This window comes from Plectropomus leopardus, chromosome 17, assembly GCF_008729295.1.
Source record: "Plectropomus leopardus isolate mb chromosome 17, YSFRI_Pleo_2.0, whole genome shotgun sequence".
In the NCBI taxonomy this organism is placed as follows: domain Eukaryota; kingdom Metazoa; phylum Chordata; class Actinopteri; order Perciformes; family Serranidae; genus Plectropomus; species Plectropomus leopardus.
The window spans coordinates 18,043,300-18,061,659 of NC_056479.1; the positions used below are offsets into that span (position 1 = coordinate 18,043,300).

At 39.6% G+C, this 18,360-nt stretch overlaps 1 protein-coding gene across 2 annotated transcripts in view; it reads right to left on the bottom strand.

The window, feature by feature from the left end:
- Positions 1 to 1,686: 1,686 nt before the first annotated feature.
- abca3b (ATP-binding cassette, sub-family A (ABC1), member 3b) overlaps positions 1,687 to 18,360 on the bottom strand; it is a 36,796-nt gene continuing 20,122 nt past the window's right edge. For both annotated transcript variants that reach the window (XM_042504825.1, XM_042504826.1), the window contains exons 11-31: positions 16,710 to 16,856; positions 15,693 to 15,822; positions 15,440 to 15,594; positions 15,014 to 15,169; positions 14,700 to 14,910; positions 14,361 to 14,511; positions 13,702 to 13,800; positions 11,701 to 11,899; positions 11,307 to 11,613; positions 10,954 to 11,227; positions 10,579 to 10,783; positions 10,220 to 10,436; positions 8,673 to 8,831; positions 8,134 to 8,306; positions 6,906 to 7,040; positions 6,574 to 6,768; positions 6,269 to 6,456; positions 5,973 to 6,143; positions 4,474 to 4,670; positions 4,066 to 4,139; positions 1,687 to 3,212 (exon numbers count right to left, since the gene is read on the bottom strand). In XM_042504825.1, the coding sequence (XP_042360759.1) occupies positions 3,081 to 3,212; positions 4,066 to 4,139; positions 4,474 to 4,670; positions 5,973 to 6,143; positions 6,269 to 6,456; positions 6,574 to 6,768; positions 6,906 to 7,040; positions 8,134 to 8,306; positions 8,673 to 8,831; positions 10,220 to 10,436; positions 10,579 to 10,783; positions 10,954 to 11,227; positions 11,307 to 11,613; positions 11,701 to 11,899; positions 13,702 to 13,800; positions 14,361 to 14,511; positions 14,700 to 14,910; positions 15,014 to 15,169; positions 15,440 to 15,594; positions 15,693 to 15,822; positions 16,710 to 16,856 (3,675 nt within the window). In that variant the 3' untranslated portion in view covers positions 1,687 to 3,080. The remainder of the gene's footprint in view (positions 3,213 to 4,065; positions 4,140 to 4,473; positions 4,671 to 5,972; positions 6,144 to 6,268; positions 6,457 to 6,573; positions 6,769 to 6,905; positions 7,041 to 8,133; positions 8,307 to 8,672; positions 8,832 to 10,219; positions 10,437 to 10,578; positions 10,784 to 10,953; positions 11,228 to 11,306; positions 11,614 to 11,700; positions 11,900 to 13,701; positions 13,801 to 14,360; positions 14,512 to 14,699; positions 14,911 to 15,013; positions 15,170 to 15,439; positions 15,595 to 15,692; positions 15,823 to 16,709; positions 16,857 to 18,360) is intronic.

Genomic DNA, 18,360 nt, shown 5'->3' on the forward strand with positions numbered 1-18,360 from the left:
GTTGTTTTAAAAAATAAGCTGCATACTGTCTACCTCTGAAAAGAGGGGACGGCTGGGAAAGACATCACACATAAGTTGATCACGTTTCAAGTTGAACTGTTTGATGAGTGAACTGAATTTTTGTTTCTAGGTGCAGTTCAGTCTGAAATTTGAGAGACAATAATGTACTGTATACCTGACTAATTTTACATGCAAATACTTATTTAAGTTTTTACTTTAAACACTGTAGGTACTTCATACTTGCTAGTGGTCTATTTACTGTGGCGGAACAATTCCTTATTCTATATTTGTGTAGTGTCACTATTGTGATTGGTAGATCTATATATCTCTTAAACTTAAGTATAAACAGGAATATAAGACACTGCAATGTTTGTAATTAAAGTAGGTAGGGAAGTGGAGACAAAAATGTCATTTAAAGCTATTGCCATGACGAGCTGTGGCATCATGTGTGTCACTTGCTGGAGAAATCAAGACAGTGGTATTTGCTACCATTTGCATAGAGCATTATTTAATTTAAAAAGAATAGCGATACATATACAGTTGACAAGGTCAGTTTCATGGTACAGTACAGTACACAATGACAATTATGTAAATTCCCTTTTTTTAAATATGATACACTGCATTTCAGCATAACTCAATTCTTCAACATCAGCAGCGCAAACCTCTCCGCTTCTCCTCAAACTATGTATCCAACATTGTACTTGATTCAAGTCGTACATGTAATGAGAAAGAAAAGTGCAAATACACAAAAAAATGTAACAAAAGTAAAAATTAGGAAGTCAAATCCTGTAAAGACCAACTAGCCACATAGATCTGTGTCTTTCTGGAATGTCAGTCTCTTACTTTTCTACTCACACGCACATCTGGTGACACGAAGAAAGCAGTGCAAATCATATGAAGCTGTTAATTAAGTTGAGTGCTTTTTGCTTTTGTGTAAGACAGCGAATACATTCATCTCACTTCTGTGAAGTCAGTGATCTTTTTCAGAGAGAAGGAATGTTATTTCCAGTTAAAATGATTATTGATTCACCCCAGATTATAATATTAACCTCTAACATGGATGAAAAGCAAGAAATTGAGATACACGTCTTATTATTTTGGGGGGAAAATTCCCTATAGAATACATAATTATTTTAACAACTTCTTGAAAGTACAAACAAGACTGAGTCAGTGATTAATTGGGCACGCTCCGAGAAAAGGTTCATAGTAGCACATCCAGTTGGAAGAGAGACAAACATTACGCTGGTCATTCTTTCTCAGAACAAGGCATCTATTTGTATGCAGGGGATCTGGTGATGTTTTTATTATTTATACTACTGTTGGCCTTTTTTATTGCATTCCCTGGCGTTCCCCGAAGGAGCAGCTCAACATTAAAGATGACATTGGGTGACCAAATTTCAATATCAGTACGTCTATGACATAAAAAATTGATGACAAATGATGTTTTGTTGGTTTTAAGTTGTTAAGTAACCAAAATCCAACTCCAAATTCCTCGTCGCAACATCATCTTGACATAGAAAAATTACATTTAATTGGAAGGTATGGAGAAAAAAACCCAATGTCTACAAAACATCTTATTAATAACCAAACAACATGAAATTCTATCTTCGCTAAGCATTTAAAATAACATAAACCTGATTTACATTCCAATCAAAATGTGCCTGACGTTGGAGTCAAACATCCTTTGCATCCACACTAATCAATGTAGTAATAGTTATGCCTTTTAAAACGAAAAGATATTAATGTAGATGGAGTTTGGTATAGCATGAATGAACTCCAAAATCATAAGTTGCTATTTTCTTGGTATATCTCTGTCTCTCTCTCTCTCACGCACGCACGCACACACACACACACACACACACACACACACACACACACACACACACAAAGTGTACCATGTTGAATGCATAGCTGCAAGATAAAAGAAAAAAAATGTACAAGTACACCTCAAAGGTCATTGCAGTCTTGCTGTTTTTAGGTCTAAATCACATGCATGCAGTGTGATACCACTTGATTAAATTATGTGCGTCACGGGATGATTTCTTCCTTAAAAACTTCCACATGAACTGTAATGGCTGGATATCCACATGGTAACACACCCCTGCTGTAACTTGTTTGGCAGGAAAACCGAAACCTTGGTTCACAAAACCTGAACTTGGAGACGTATCAAATGTACTGAGACTGAACTGAATGTACTCTGAGGATTAATCCTCAACATGGACGGCATTCTAGTGATACCTAGCAGCTCTCTTCTCTTCCAGTATCATGCACTCTGTAAGTCGTATTGTATACATGCATTCATTAATGTGCCCAAAACAGTCTTTAAATGAGTAATGTTCTGCTCTGGCCTGAATGATTAAGTGTTTTTTTTTTTTGTTTGTTTGTTTGTTTTTTTTAGTACCATGAACACGTCACATTATTTACATCTGGCAACAACGTTAAGAGGCTCTTAAGGACAACCAGGCATTTTGTATAGGTCAATATAAAGAAAACAACAACCCTCATTGGTTAGATAAGGCGCAGAGGTGTGCAACGATTTCATACACGTATCAAATGGAGTGGTTCATTCTCTTGTGATGATTGATGATCACAGAAGGAAAAGTAGCACAAATTCTTAGAAACATAATCAAGAAATAAAATCATAAATAACAAAAAAAAAGACAAGCTGTACACGCATAAGTGCACACACACGAATAAACTCTGTCACACACAATTTAGAGTAGTGGTAGTATCTAACGACTGGTATCTTTGACCTCACTACAAAGGTGCAGTACTCAAGAGTTCATTACTTGGTATAATCCCATAATCCCCGTTCTCCTACATCCTCTTCACACAACAACCACAATGACAGGGGCATGAATGACCCAACAAAGACACACCGACATGGTACAGTAGTAGAAATGCTGAAGTTGATGCAACTGTTTGTGGTCAAGGTAAAAATGGAGCCGGAGATGCTCCAGCCTATGTACACACCTGCTGTGTAACTGGGGCAAGTACTGTATGTGTAAATAGGTCCTGCACACACACACACACACACCTCTGGAGAAAATGGAAATTCATGGACGGACTCCTCGCTCCTCTTACTTCCTCCTGCTCTCTGTGCAGTGCTGGAACTGGGCAAAGCTGAGGAACACCTGCTCCAGTGATATCTGGCTCACGCAGTAGTCTTCAATCTGGTATTTCTCTTTGGCTGCCTCCAAAGTGCCAAACACCTTAGTGGGAGTGGAGCACGAGGAGAGAGAAAACATGGAAATGTGATGAAAGCATCCATGGTGTCATCCAAGACTTTGTGCTGAGATATCTATTTAAGCAACTGTGTTGGTTATTTCCATCACTGATTAATCTGCTGATTTTCTTGATTAATTGTTTGGTCTATAAAATGTTAGAAAATAGTGAAAAAAGTCCATCCCACTTCCTGACAGTCCAAGATTAATGGCCCAAAACAAAAAGATATTCAGTATAATATGTTATAAAATATGAAAACGAAGGAAATCTCAATGTTTGAGAAGCTGAAAAATAGCATATTCTGCCATTTTTGCACAAAAGTTACCCTAACAGCTGCTCAAACATCAAAATAGTTGACTCTTTTCTCTTTTCAAAGCCAGCTGTTCAGTGTTGTTTGGAGTGTATAGCATGTCAACACTGCCCTATCATCACCGTGAACATGTACTATTTTTGACATCCATGTTAAACCTCTGCGACATTTCCAACATTTTCTTGAGGCTACTGACAGTATATCATTGATTTCTTAAAAAAAAAAAAAAAAAAAACATGGGAAGAGGCGGTGAGCAACTTCACAAGACATTGTTAAAAAATAAGCAAGAAATTGGTAAAATATTACAAGAAAATTACAAGACAATATGCAAAAATAAACAAACAAATAAACAAACAAACAAATTAATACTTTTTTTTCTTTTTTCTGTAACTAATAATTTTAATAATATATATTAAGAAAATTAAAAATCTAGTTTTCTAGGACATTTTTTTTTTTTACCATTGTGTTCACTGTGGCCTAACACAGCACAAGTGCAAAGAGCATACTGTATTTCTGGATGAGTTAGTTACCTGGGCCCAGGTAAGTGTTTTGTCAGTCAGATGATAGTGCACCATTCCCTGGTGCTCATCCTTTAGTTGACTTCCTGCGGAGGGAGAAAAAAAATCTGGTCTCAGATTACCTGAACAGCAAAACACCCTTAACAGAGCACAAAAATCTAGAGAACTATATATATTTTTTGACATCTTCATGAGAGAATTATATATACTTTTTGACATCTTCCATTCAAATGTAGAATGATAGCTTTGCATGTAGTTTAAGTAATAAATTGTGTTTTGTTGTTAAAACCTAACAGTTATGGTCTTGGTTATTTTTACTAAAGTGGCAGTACACACACACCTTGTTTATTTTGAGTGATTTGAATTAGTTCTAGTTATCTTTATAGTTCACTTTGTAAATGTTAACTGTATGTGTCTGACCTGGGAAGGTGCTTTCAATGAAGTCTTTAAAAAGCTGTAGGTCGCTGTCCTCTAACTCAGCCTCTATGTGGACTTTTGCCAGCAGCGTGTATCCACTGCCAAACTTGCTCTTTAGGTGTTGGGGACTCCCGAGGCACTTGAACTGACCGTTGACCATCACTGCCAGCCTGGTACACAGGGCCTCACACTCCTCCATACTGGTGAGGAAACATATCAGAAAGACAGGTAAAAGGTGTGAGCATCCTCAGCTTCTTCTGCTTTTCATGTATAAAAATCTACCAACACAACTTCTTTAAAGGTGTTACACATGTTCATATATGCGTTATTTCACCAGCATTCACATATTCATGTACAGTTTAATTTGCAAATTTTACCTCATTTTATATATATCTTCTTTCAAATATTGTCTTCATAATGTTTTATACATATTTTATCTGATATTTTCCTAATGTCATTAATTATAGCTCTATGTACAGCCCTTTGAAACAGACTTTCTTTGTGATATCAGGCTATAAGAAACTGACCTGACTTGAAAAGTCATGCTAAATATTACTGAAGTAAAAGTACATTTATTTGTAGAAAAACATGCTTAAAGTGCTAAAACTAGCTCGTGAGTTAAATTATTATTAATATCTTACTATTAATGATGCATTAATGTGTATGTAGTATTTTATCAATATAGGTGGAAGTAGTGCTAATTTTAAGTACTTTATATACTGTTGGGTAGATTCATCTATGATACCGCATCATACTTTGTTAAGCTCATTATATGTTTTGCATGTAAAATATTCATTTGTAAAGTAACAACTAAATGTATTAAGATGGACAATATTTCTAGTGGTGCAATGTAACTGAGTACATTGATTCAAATGATAAATAGCAAACTTTCCCTGGTACCTCATAGCCTACTTCTTACTAAGATGTATGTTTTCCTTAAAAAAATGTCAGCACATATATCTTGTTGCAACTCAGTCTATTTCTCTTTTCATCCAAGATGTGAGACGCAGAGCTGAACAGCTGCTAAGTAAAAACAAACATGAAAACAAACCACACATGCACCCGATGGTCTCTTACGTCGTGCCAGAGTCGAGTCCAGCAAATAGGCAGCTGGTTATGCAAGCTATTGTAGCAAGCTATCAATAACCAAAATATTTAGCCAGTGCAAAACTGTTGTGACACAACATGAAACATCAGCCATCATCATCACAGAATGTCATCTTATTTGCCAAAAGGCTGATGGCAGTCAACAAGGCGAATATCCGCTGATATCGATGTTCAGGCAGTAAAAAGGTGCATTCCCAGTTTTTACATTGGGGTGCGGGTACTTTTATTTAAGTAAAGGATCTGACTGCTTCTTCCACAACTGAATATTTCCTTTTGAAATGTGCTGAAGTAAAGATATAAAACAACAGAAAATGAAAATACTCAATAAAGAACCACTAACTCAAAAGTACACTGAAGTACATCTGCTAATACCTAAAACATACTATCAAGCTCACCTATGAGAAGTGATGATTACGGCCTTTCCAGACTCCCGTGTGCGTGTAACAGCATCCCACAGCAGCCTCCTGGCCACAGGGTCCATACCCGTCGAAGGCTCATCCAGAAAGATGACCGGAGGCCCGCCAATCAGAGCCATGCCGGCACTCAGCTTCCGCTTGTTCCCACCACTGCACATGTTGATGGTGACATAACATCATAATTTATGCTCAGCTAAATAGAGCATTATTTAAGCTTGTATGTGAATCACGTGCCACGAAACAGAAAAGGGAATGGCTGATAACGGTCTGCCTACCTGTAGCTGCGGACCAGTTTATCAGCATGAGGCTCCAGCAGCAGCGACCGCAGGACATTCTCCACGCAGCCAGACACGTACCTCTCCGGTATTCCTCTGAGGCGGGCGTACATACTCAGAGTTTCTCTTCCTGTCATGTGGTCCAACACAGCATCAAACTGAGGGCAGTAACCGATGCGCTGCTGCACCTGCGACCCAGAGATAAACGCTGCCTTTCAAATTTTGGTCTTTTTAAAGCAGCAGACTATCTATTCATCTTTGAATTTAAAGAAATGTCCTTTCTTTCTTCTTCCTTCTGCTCTTACCTTTTTAATGTCTCTCAAGATGCTGTATCCATCAATGTAAGCGTCCCCGGAGGTAACGCTCTCATCCCCTGTCAGCATCTTAAACGTTGTGGTCTTGCCTGCTCCATTAAAGCCCAAGAGGCCGAAACACTCTCCTTTCCCCACAGCTAGAGACAGCCTGTCAACAGCCAGGAGATTCTGCCCGCTGCTGTACACCTGAGAGAGAGAGATAACAGCCGGTCTGATCCACTGTGTCATATCTCACAGAGACACACACCTCTAAAGTCTCACATATTTCAACACTGATGCAGTCTGTCTCATTCAGACAAGGAAAACCCTCCTGTGTCGCTTACCTTGCTGAGCTCCTGCAGTATGAGGGGGCTGCCAACCATAGACTCTACAACTGGCTGGCACTCCAGGACCCTCTTCCTCTCTTCAGCCACATCCCTGTCCTCTGGAAGCAATGCTGCATCCTCTATTAGAGGTATCTAAAATACACAAATATGTATAATTAGGTGAAGCTCTGAATGTCTGTCATCATATTTTGATATCATCACCCTAAAAAAGTATTTAAAAAAATCACTAAATACTCAAACAAAATCTCAACAACAAAAATCTCTCATCAGTTTGCTAAAGCTATAGAACAACTTCAATTTGCTTGTGGTGATGAGAGGCTTTATCCTGCTCCCATCTGGATGATGCTATTGCTCCCCTCTTTTCACAAAAAAACAGATCCAAACTGTCCTTTGTCCTTCCACGGGCTATTACATTTCTAAACACATACAAACAATAATCAATATGTCCAGCTGGTCTGGCAAAACGTCATCTGCGTCCTCTCGCTTAAAAGTCTACTTTAAGTGTGTTTTGTTTACCAATTTGTTCATTTTAATATGCCAATATGGAAGTATCAAATGATTGCTCCTGCAAACTAATTTCTCCACGGGGACAAATAAATAAATGATCTATCTATCTTGTTTTGTCTGAACAGTCTCATAGCTGAGAAGATGAAACACGGCAATGTTTGGATTTTTATTTTTTAAAATGACATTAAAGATTATTCGATTTAAAAATAGTTGCATATTAAATTTCTGTCAGCTAATCAGTTAATCAAGTAATCATTTCAACTCTTAACAGTTTTACTGTTTTCTTAAATCAGTTGGAGGAGTTTCAGTCTTTCAGATGAGATATGTCATTTTAAAACGTCAAATAATCTCTGTGATTAAGTCTCTGCGCTGATGAATGCAGAGGCGGTTATGGATCATAGAAATGTGAAGAACCAGCTCGTTGAATTCATCTATTCCCTGAACACTGAGTCAAATCTACAGGATCAGAGGCCATTCAGTTTGAGGATCTACGCCCACTACTCTAGTCGTCTTTAGAGACTTCTATTTTTCAGGCTTCAGTTTGAATATATTTAAGCACACTAGAAAATAATTTCCCAGAGAGACCTGCTGTGTGATTCAAGCTGTGGTTTCTGGGAAACCTCTCATGAAACTGGAAAGTTTCCATTTTTGAAAACAAAACAAAGAAAAACAAAAGAAAAAAACTTTACTTTGTTCACTGCTCCAACAATTCATCTACCTGTTTACGTCTTCTTCCCAGAGAGGTGAGGAGTCGCCGGAGAGTGCGGACGCACTGCAGTTCAATGACAAACAGCAGAATAATGAAGACTACGCCTTGCACCGAGAAGGCCACGAGGAAGCGCCCCACACCAGGCTCTGACATGGAGAAGTAGTTTTCTTGGTATGTGATGTCTAGAACCAGAAAAACACAGTCATGTCAAGTAAGTTAAGAGCAGACAGTTTTTTGATAAATGAAGTCCAGTGCATTATGAATCTTATTTGTTCTTTGTTAAAAGCGATGATCCCTATTAATAGAATACATCATCATTATTCATGCAATCATTGTCACATAAAAATGAACCACCACCATCATCCCAATATTCAATATGTAATACTGACACCCACATTGTGACTCATTGTTACATAAATATCTTCTATATCGTCACATAATAAATTGTAAATTAAGGTGGTGGACAAAATCTTCATTGTTTTATGACTGAAGTATACACTGCAACACCTCTACTTCAGTCTCTGAGGCAACATTTCGGCAGTACTTACTTAAGATTTGGCACACTTCCCGGGTAAACATGCTGGAGGTGCAGAATGAGATGAATTCGTAGTTCTGATAGAACTGGCTGAAGGACATGCCCAGGCAATAGTTTGGGAAGATGAGAAACACCTTATCCAGTAAGTGTGACATATGCTGCAGGTTCAGCTCTGAAGAATGAAATTCATAAAGACATCATCAACCGGAATGAAAGGAAACATTTTTCTCCTTTTTACATGTTTTTTTTTTAAACATTTTATTCCAATTATCTCCTGATTTTGTTGTGAAATCCCAATATTGAGCAACAGCTATTACTGCTAACTCCCTCATTGACCTGTGTAGCCTTTGTAAAGCCACGTGCCTCCTCATTACCATATAAAAGCCTGCTCCTCTCCACATGTCCACCCAAATCAACCTGTAGGAGTTGCTAGAGCATGATCCCTTACTAGCTTAAATCCAGAAATACTGCAAATTGTATTTGATAAGAGACAACGCCAAGCACGAAACACTCAGGCTGGGATTTTAACCCATTTATCTGAAGGAGTGGGTAATTGCTTTTTCCCTTTGTGCCATTCACTGATTGCACTCCAGATGTATTCATCCAAACACAAACACTCCTAAAGTCCTTAAAACTGGCACAAAACATACTTGCCTAAATATAGACAGAATATGCACGGATAAAAAAATTCCTAATGCTGTAAAAACATCTTGAAAAGAAGCATTTCATGTTTCGGGTCTCATTTTTGTACTAAAACATAGGCCCTCCAGGATATTATGGGTTGTTTTTTTAATTTCATAGCAGGCTTTAAAAAAAATGTGATGTATTACCATATTTTTTCAAATAAAAATTGCAAAAAAATGTTGCTTTACTGTCTTTGATTTGGAGCCAATCACTATGAACATTTGATCAGCTGTTGATGCCGTTCAAAGAAGCACAAAAGACTGTCTGTGTGCTGTTCTCCTGTTTTCTCCTACCTGGTTAGTACAAGCTAACACACCAGCAACAGCTAGCATCCAAGACCGAGCCATGAAACAATCCCAACAATCTCACACCAACAGCAAGAAAACAGCTCCACTCTATCATTAAATCCATTAATTAATGTTGGGTAACATTAGCCATGTGATGCTAACAGTTATCCCTGTCACTGTGTGTGTGACTCTCTAAATAGCCCTGCAGAAGTCTCATGAGAAACAAAGAAAGCTGGCCAAATAGGGGCTGATCAGATGAATATGCTGCGTAGCTCTACATTGAAATGAGATTTTACCCATTTTTAATAGTCAAATTTGTGGTTAAGTTGTTATGAGCTGCAAGGCAAAGCAGAATTCATGAGGACTGGTTGAATGTTAACTGCTGCAACTGTAACATCCTGGAGGGACTAAATGGTACCTCAAGACGACTGATATTGTTCCTTATCTTCAAAAGTTTTTTTCCAAAAACAGCTGTCTGAAAAGAGTGTCCATCTTAACTTTAACATCATCTAAATATACTGTCTCCACTATAGTAATTTGAGACACTCTAAACATCTAAAAGGGCTGGAAGCCCTGTGTCTCCTCTCACCTGGGATGGTCATGATGGTGACAGCCAGAAAGGTGGCTGTGCCAGAGATCATGTTGAAGATGGTGAGGCGTGTGTAGGCAGTAGCGGCAGTGGAGAAGAAGAAGCTGAGCAGGTACATAAGAGGCACGACAGCCCAGCCATACAGCAGCAGTAACAACAACACATCTACCAGGTGGTTGTCTACGAAAGCCTTGATTCCGAATGCCTGAAACACCACCTAAGAGCATAAAATGAGTTGAGACATGGCACAACGTATGCATCAATTTTGCACATGCTGTATTCTCTACCTTGACAGCTCTGTTTACACTAACTTATCAGTCTCAGTGCCTTTATCTAACATGTAATCACATCATACTGACCAGCATGAGGAGACAGGGCAGCAGAAAGTTGACAAGGTCCCACAACAGGGCAGAAAACCAAAAGTTTGACAGGTAGACGCCGCTGACTTGCTGCACATGCTTGGACTTGATGGAGGACTCTGTTACAAGCAGCAGGGCAAATGTGCTGGACAGGGAGGCCATACCATACATGAGGTTGATGGCAATGGCGAAGCCTGTCTTGCTCCTAAAAATGAGAGAGAAAAGAATGAGACAATCAGGAGAGAAAAAAAGAGGAGGAGCTAAGAAGGGGTTTGACGACAGAGGAGAGATGAAGAAAGCCAGAAAGAGACGTAAAGTGACTGAGAAGAAAACAAAAATAATGTTGGAACTCTTTATTTCTTCTCCACCACTCACTCTGTGAGCTGGCTCTGGGCGGTCTCAGACACGTTGCGTGGCATGGGATAGTTGCCAGTCTGGATGGAGGCATTCGGCCCTGCTAGAAGTTTGTACAGAGCATTGTCCACCATCATGAGGGCCGTGGCAGGTGTATGGTAGCCCTCGTTGTTGAAGTAGGCTGTTGCTTCTGCATATTGGCTGCTGCTGCCACGGAAAGCAGCACCCACCACACAGCGTTCATTAAAGACACCTCCTTCCTCCTCTGCCTGGGTCAGGATGTAGTCAGTAAAGTCTGAAGAAAAGGAGCACACGGTTAGTTAATACTTAGGTAGGCATTAAAGTGAGGTTCCTGTCTCTCTCACTGTGCTCACCTGTGATATTGATGAGCTGGCCCTGCTGTTCAGGTAGCTGTGAACTGTATGTTTGTGCCAGGGCAGCAGCCAGGGGTCCCACCCCCGGCGGCAGAGCCACAGGGACCCTGGTGGAACCATAGCGGCTGAGTGCCAGCCTCAGCTGAGGAGCATTCTGGTGGTTGGGAAGGGTTCGTGCCACGACTAAGGCCACAACGGTGAAGACCAAAGGGACCAAGAACTGAGCCACCATCACCTTCCAGTTTCTCCAGCTGTACAGCGCCCTCTTCAGGAACATGGCATAAAACTGTTGCAAGTGTAGTCTGACCTGATGGGAGAGAAAGGGGGAATGTGAGCAAAATGAACAACATGCAGAAATATAAAACATAACAAGCATCAGATCTTCTTCTCTCACCCCAGTGTTTAGCTTGATGTTGGAGCAGTCCTCTGAGATGAGTGTGCCACTGTCTGTGAAATCAGTGGCGTCGGTCATGCCGCTGATGCTGCTGGCATCATCTGTGGTCCAGTCATGGGAGCGCCTCTCATGTTGATACTGCAGGGCTGGCAGCTGGATTGCCTGGATGTCCAAACTAGAATCCACCAACTTTCCCACCCTGAACACACAAATCGATCTGTTGTTACACGTCAACTTACTGGAAACAGGAACAAATGGTGCACATAATAAGACAACAGGTTTTTGTAACTATTTATGATGAATTCCAGGAAGCAGATGGTCTCTGTATAAACCTAAATCTACAGCAGTATCAGTGTGATCCCAGTTAGATCTTCCTACAAGTCCAGCATCTTTGACCTTTTTGATTTAAAATCATCACAACATTTGATAATTAGATATCTTGAGTTATGGCCAAAAACATGTTTCGTGAGGTCACAGTGACCTTTGAATACCAATTTCTCATCCTTGAGTTCAAATGGACATTTGTGCCAAATGTGAAGGCGTTCTTGAGATATTGCATTCATGAGAATGACATAAGCAGAAGGTCACAGTGACTTTGACCCCAGTACCAACTAAATCTAATCAGCTCTTTGTTGAGTCCAAGTGGATGTCTGCGCCAAATTTGAGGAAATTCCCTCAAGCTCAAGGTAATCTTTATTATCCCGATGGGGGTAATTTACTATACGTTTACTGTTTAAAGTGTTCTTTAGATACGGTGTTCATGAGACTGAGACAGGTCACAGTGAGGTCACAGTGACATTGACCTTTGACCACCAAAATCCAATCAGTTCATTGTTGAGTCCATGTGGATGTTTGTGCCATATTTGAATGAATTCCCTCATGGTGCTCTTGAGATATTGCTTTAAGCATAATGAGATGTGCATACAAACAGCGAGAAAATGTAATGCTTTTAGATACAGTTATCAGCAGCACAGCGGCATGAAAAAGTCTGAATGGTAGCAGTATTGCTGTCTAACTGACACTGAATTTTACTTGGCTACAAAATACTGCACACCAGAAGGAGCTAAACGACCAAATGTTCGATGAGCAGCTTTTCTTGGTGTCATGTTTGATGTTTGGTGTTTATAGCCAGAATACACTGATGGAATCTCTGTATGACTCATAAATGTGAGACAGACATTCTTGGCAGCAACAATTACAATGATATACACTCATGCTAGTAGAAGTAGCATTCAGTATTAGCAGTCTGCAGTAAAAAGGGCTCTCCGGCTTGTTGCCACAGATACACATATGAAGTCCACAGGGAAGCGGGAATAACTACTCAGCGAGCAGCAGGCATCTGGGACTGAAATGTGTGAGCATCAGCCATAGCACTGATCTGCATGTACACTAAAGTGAAAATTATTCCTTTTCACACAAAGATGTAGCTCAATGTAAGTGTCATAGATTCCAAAACAGATATATGACTGCTATAACAGGTATTTTGTAAGTTAAAGTAGTATATGAAAACCACTTTTTCTACATTATTAAGTCTCCTCTTGTACATTAAAATGATTTATTTGTTGCTAAATTGAAAATGTGCCTTGCAGTAGGAGAGTTACTCCTTGAGTCAGATCCTACTGATATGGAAAATTAGACAGAAACATTCACTGTTTTTCCTGTTGTTGTTATGTATTCTTCACTAATGGCAGATTTGTTTGCTACTTAATTTTTTCTTTTATTTTGTTATTTTTATTGCTGTTTCCAACGTTTGACAGACATTGCTGCTAGTTATTTGTTTTTAAGGAATTTATCGTATTATTGCGATGGCTATCATATGTTACATATACTTTTAGCCAACTAATGTGAATTCAGGGCATTGCATTTAAAGATCTTAATGCTCACTCAATTTTCCCAGAATAAACAATGGTTTAAAGATGATGATGATTTAAAAGCTTTCTGTGAACAAGCTTTTAGGCTATGCATTTGAGTCACATATTCAGCTATGTCTTGCTTTCCTACCTGAGAAAAACTTCCTCCATAGTGGTTACCGAAGCTCCATAGCTGGCAATGCCCAGTTCCTCTCTGTTCATCTCCAGCTCAGCAAACAACAGCTCAAACCTAAGAGCAAACACACAAAAAATGCATCAGGGAATCACATTGCACACTACTGTACCTCACAGTGGGATGAAACTATCACTCAATATTACAATATGAGCTTTTGATGAGTCTAAGCTTCCAAATCTCTCTCTCAGTGCTCCAATCTAATCATCAGTGGTAAGTGTCACTGTGGAGCGGACGTCTGATTTGTAGAGAGAAAAGTATTGATTTTTCAGTACATAAAAAGAGCATAAAACAAGGTAACAGGAGAGATGGTTATGAAGGAAAAATAACCTGAAGCAAGAGAGAAATTCAAAGGTCAAGATTCACCATTTCAGTAGATATTAACCACATTGATTCTGTTTTTTTCGTATTGCTCTAATGAAAATATAAAGAGTTTGAAGCTTGGAGCAAAAGAGAAAAATAGCCTGTATTTATTGTAATTATACAACTAGTGTAGGTTGGTCACTTTCAGTCAATATGTTCGCGCAGGAGGGTCTTTCTACCCTTTAGTCCACTTCATACTTCACACTGTGTTATTGTGAGTAATCTATATATGAACAAATACCTGACAGACTCACCTGCTGGTGCTTTCTTTGGGCAAGATGTATGAAAGCTCGGCCCCCGCACTACTCTCCAGTGTGGCATTAGGAACATACATGTGGACAAGGCGGGTGATCTCGGACACGTTACAAAGAGCGTCCTTTACTATCACCATGTGGTAGCCAGCACCTGGGGAGTAGAAGAAAGGAAGAGGCATGTATAATTAGTTGTAATGACCTTGTATGTTCCCACTTTTAATACTGGATTTTCATCTCTCCTGAATGTCCAGGTCTGCTATATAAACCAAGGTAACAGCAGTACTCGACATCACAACTGATGGTGACATCGTGCTGCAGCTATCACCACTCTTCACTTACCATATTTGTTCTTAAGGAAGAGTGGCGACCCGCAGCACTGCAGCTCTCCTCCTGCCATGATTGCGATGCGGTCACCGAGTAGGTCTGCCTCGTCCATAAAGTGCGTGGTGAGCAGGATGGTGCGACCGCGCTTCTCCCCTTGCAGAAGGTCCCAGGTGGCACGTCGAGCTGATGGGTCCATACCTGATGTGGGCTCATCTAACATCACCACCTGGAGACATATAAAATAAAAGATGGAAAGAAGAGACAAGTTAATGTGGAGGAAGGATGGGACAAAAATAATAAGACAGAATAATGCTCATGAAGTTGTTCACCTTGGAGTCTCCAATGAGTGCAATGCCAATAGAGAGTTTTCTCTTCATGCCACCTGAGAGAGTCTTGGAGCGAGCCTGTCTCTTGTCCTCAAGGTTCAGGATACGGATAATCCGGTCTACTTCATCTGGAATCTTGTCTTTGGAAAAGCCTTTCAGCTGAAAATCGAGCAGATAGACACACCTATGATTTACATATTGTTGTCTTAAACCTATCAGACAGTTTCAACAATAACATGTCATTTTAAACTTTGTAAAGATAGAATTAATGGCACAGTGACTGTACTGAATTACACTGAAGGGGTACCTAATAGATTTAGCAGGAGAAAAATAAAGTAATGACTACATAGCAAGAACAAAGATTCAGCTTCAGTATATACTGTATATGTGTGTGTGTTTTTGTGTATAGGTGCATGACTGTGTGAGCACCTGTGCATAGAAGAGTAGATGCTCTCTGACAGTAAGGTTATCAAACAGTACATCATGCTGTGGGCAGAGTCCCAGACTGCGGCGGATCAGAGCCATGTCCTGACAGATATCGTAACCGTTGATATAGGCCCTGCCACTGGTGGGAGGAAACAACCCTGCAACAAACACACAGAAGCAGTCATTTCAGATTATTTAGGTGCCATGTAGTATGCTTGAATGCACGTGTGTAAACTGATGTGTTTCAGAAGGTCACCTGTCAGCATGGACAGTGTCGTGGTCTTCCCAGCACCATTGTGTCCCAGCAGCACCGTGATCTGTCCCTCAAACATGTTCACCGTAAGATCCCGCACAGCCTGTCGTGTCTTGTTGCCCACTTTAAATTCCTGCAGAGCCGATACACCCGAAACATTTATGTGTGTTACCAGAGTAGAGTAGGATTATTGGTTGTATGCCTCAACCAACCAGTCAAGTTGGAGTGTACATACATGTCAGTGTGTGGTGAAAACTTAAAGAAATGTGATAAAAGCTATTAAGTGTATTTTTTTGGTGAAACATGGATATCTTACAAACCTCTTTCCTCCAGCAGCACAGAACCTCCTTACAATCAGCGATCAAATATTATGTCACCAATTCAGTACCTGATGAAATGTCTCCCCTTCTGTTCCTCAGTTATGATGTTGAATAATGGCAAGAAAAGTATTTTTGCATTATGACATTATGACATCATACTGAAGTTCACCTTTGACCTTTTGCATACAAAATGTCATCACTTCATTATTTTATCCAATTAGACATTTGTGTGAAATTTTGTCATAATCAGGGTTTAAATTACTGAGTTATGGCCAAAAACAATGTTTTGTGAAGTCACAGTGACCTTTGATAACCAAATTTAATCAGTTCATGATGATTCTAAGTGGATTGTGCCAAATTTGAACAAATCCCCACCTGCTTTCACGAGAATTGGACAGACATGAGGTCAGAGTGCCCTTAACCTTTGACTATCAAAATCTAATCAGTTCGTCTTTGAGTCCACATGGACGTTTTTGCCAAATTAAGAGGAAATTTGTTCGAGGTTTTTCTCAGATATCTGGTTAACATGAATCTGAAAAGATATGATGGGAAGACACATTGTTGCTTATTTTCCATCTCACTACTGCAGGAGATCCTTTAATGACTAGCGAAATTTTGTTTTTGAAACTTGCATCTGAACCCCTTTACAGTAATGGAGTCTGACTTTGTTTCCCCAATGGATGTCTGTTTTGCTGCTAACCTTAGCGAGGTGTTTAATCTTGACCCCGGAGACGAGTCCAGCAGGTTCCTCCTCTATAAACTCCCCTTTCAGAGCCTTTTCTGCATCTTCTTCTTCCTCTTTCTCATTCACCAAAGCCATGCGGGGGCTGCTGCACCAATATGAAGGCTGATGAAGATGAGACGAGAATGTGAGGGATCAAAAAGTGGTAGAAAAAGGAGTGGGGTGAAACAGGCTTCAACCAAATGGTAGAAAATAGTGAATTATAATTCCAGTGTTCATTTCTAACCTATTTCCACAAGATATTTCATAGAATTAAAGTTAAAAAATTGCGCAACGTATTACACAAGCTGTACCTATGTCTTTCTCAAAAGCTTTTTCAAGGAAGCAAAGTAAATTACAGGATGCAACAAGGGAAGCAGAGGAACAGGATAATTCAGAAAAACACAAAAAAGAGAGGCGGGCCGATATTAACATTGTTCAGCGTACATGAACAATGTTAATGTCAGCCCGCTCTCTCTTTCTTACATTAGAGGGGACTGTTTCCCGACCAAACCTCCTTCTGGTGCACTTCCTAAGAACCAGAGTCAGACCTCCACTTTCTAAATCTCACACCCACACATACAATGGACATAAAGTGCGTCAACATCTAAACCACACCCTGCTGGCAGTCTCTTGAATTCCTACTGGGAAATGGGCTAGCATGAGTTTATTTTTGTGTGTGTGTGTGTGTGTGTGTGAAGGCACGTCATTTCGTGATCGTCCATAGTTGTTATAAACATAAACCTTATTTGTGTTGGCCACACAGACTCAGACGCTTCCTGTTATTCTAGCCAGCTGAACCCAAGGACTTCCTGCGGCCGATAAATTGTGTCCTCACTTTTTAAATCCCATCCGCTGTCACTATATCAGAGCCACTTTCACTGAGTGCAGCAATTTCTTTTAATCTGAGGCCATTTTTCTCTTACAGGAGACCTCAACCTTGCAACTACCTGATGGCGCTGTAAGTGCTGAAAACCATCCACTTGCAGCATTTGTTCACATGTTGATGTGTCTGTACAACACAATGTAAAAGCCACACATCAGACCTGGGTTCAATTCCTGTTAGTAACAGTTCCTTTAAGAGGCATTAAGTATCATGTTCCTCATTAAGATGCATAAGCAAGTATGTGTAAGAAATCTTTAGAAACCCAAGGGCAAATAGCTTTTCATCCACTAGTACTGGAGAAAATGTGATATATATATTTCTAGTTTATACAAAAATCCATGCTCACAAGCTTAGGTATGTTAAAAATAATATTATAAATGGGTTTTAATTTGTTAATTTTGAGTTTTGTAACATTACAGGTGCTTGTGCTTGCATGTGCAGCTCTCATGACAGTGTCAACGCGCCCTAATACCTCTGTTACTTATGTACATTTGTAAATATTTTACTACTACTTTTACTACTACTAAATATTTTTTTAATTTATGAACAATTATTTCTTAAAATCAACAAAGGAAGAAGCTTTCAAAACAGCTGTTGTAGCATGTCACATGCAGAGCACTATGTCATCAAATTTTACCCATGTGTGGGCCAAAAAACACAGAAAGAATATATTCATTTCAGCCACAGAAATACAATCAGATTAAGTGTGTATGGTTATTCTGTGCTGATATTTTACTATTGAAT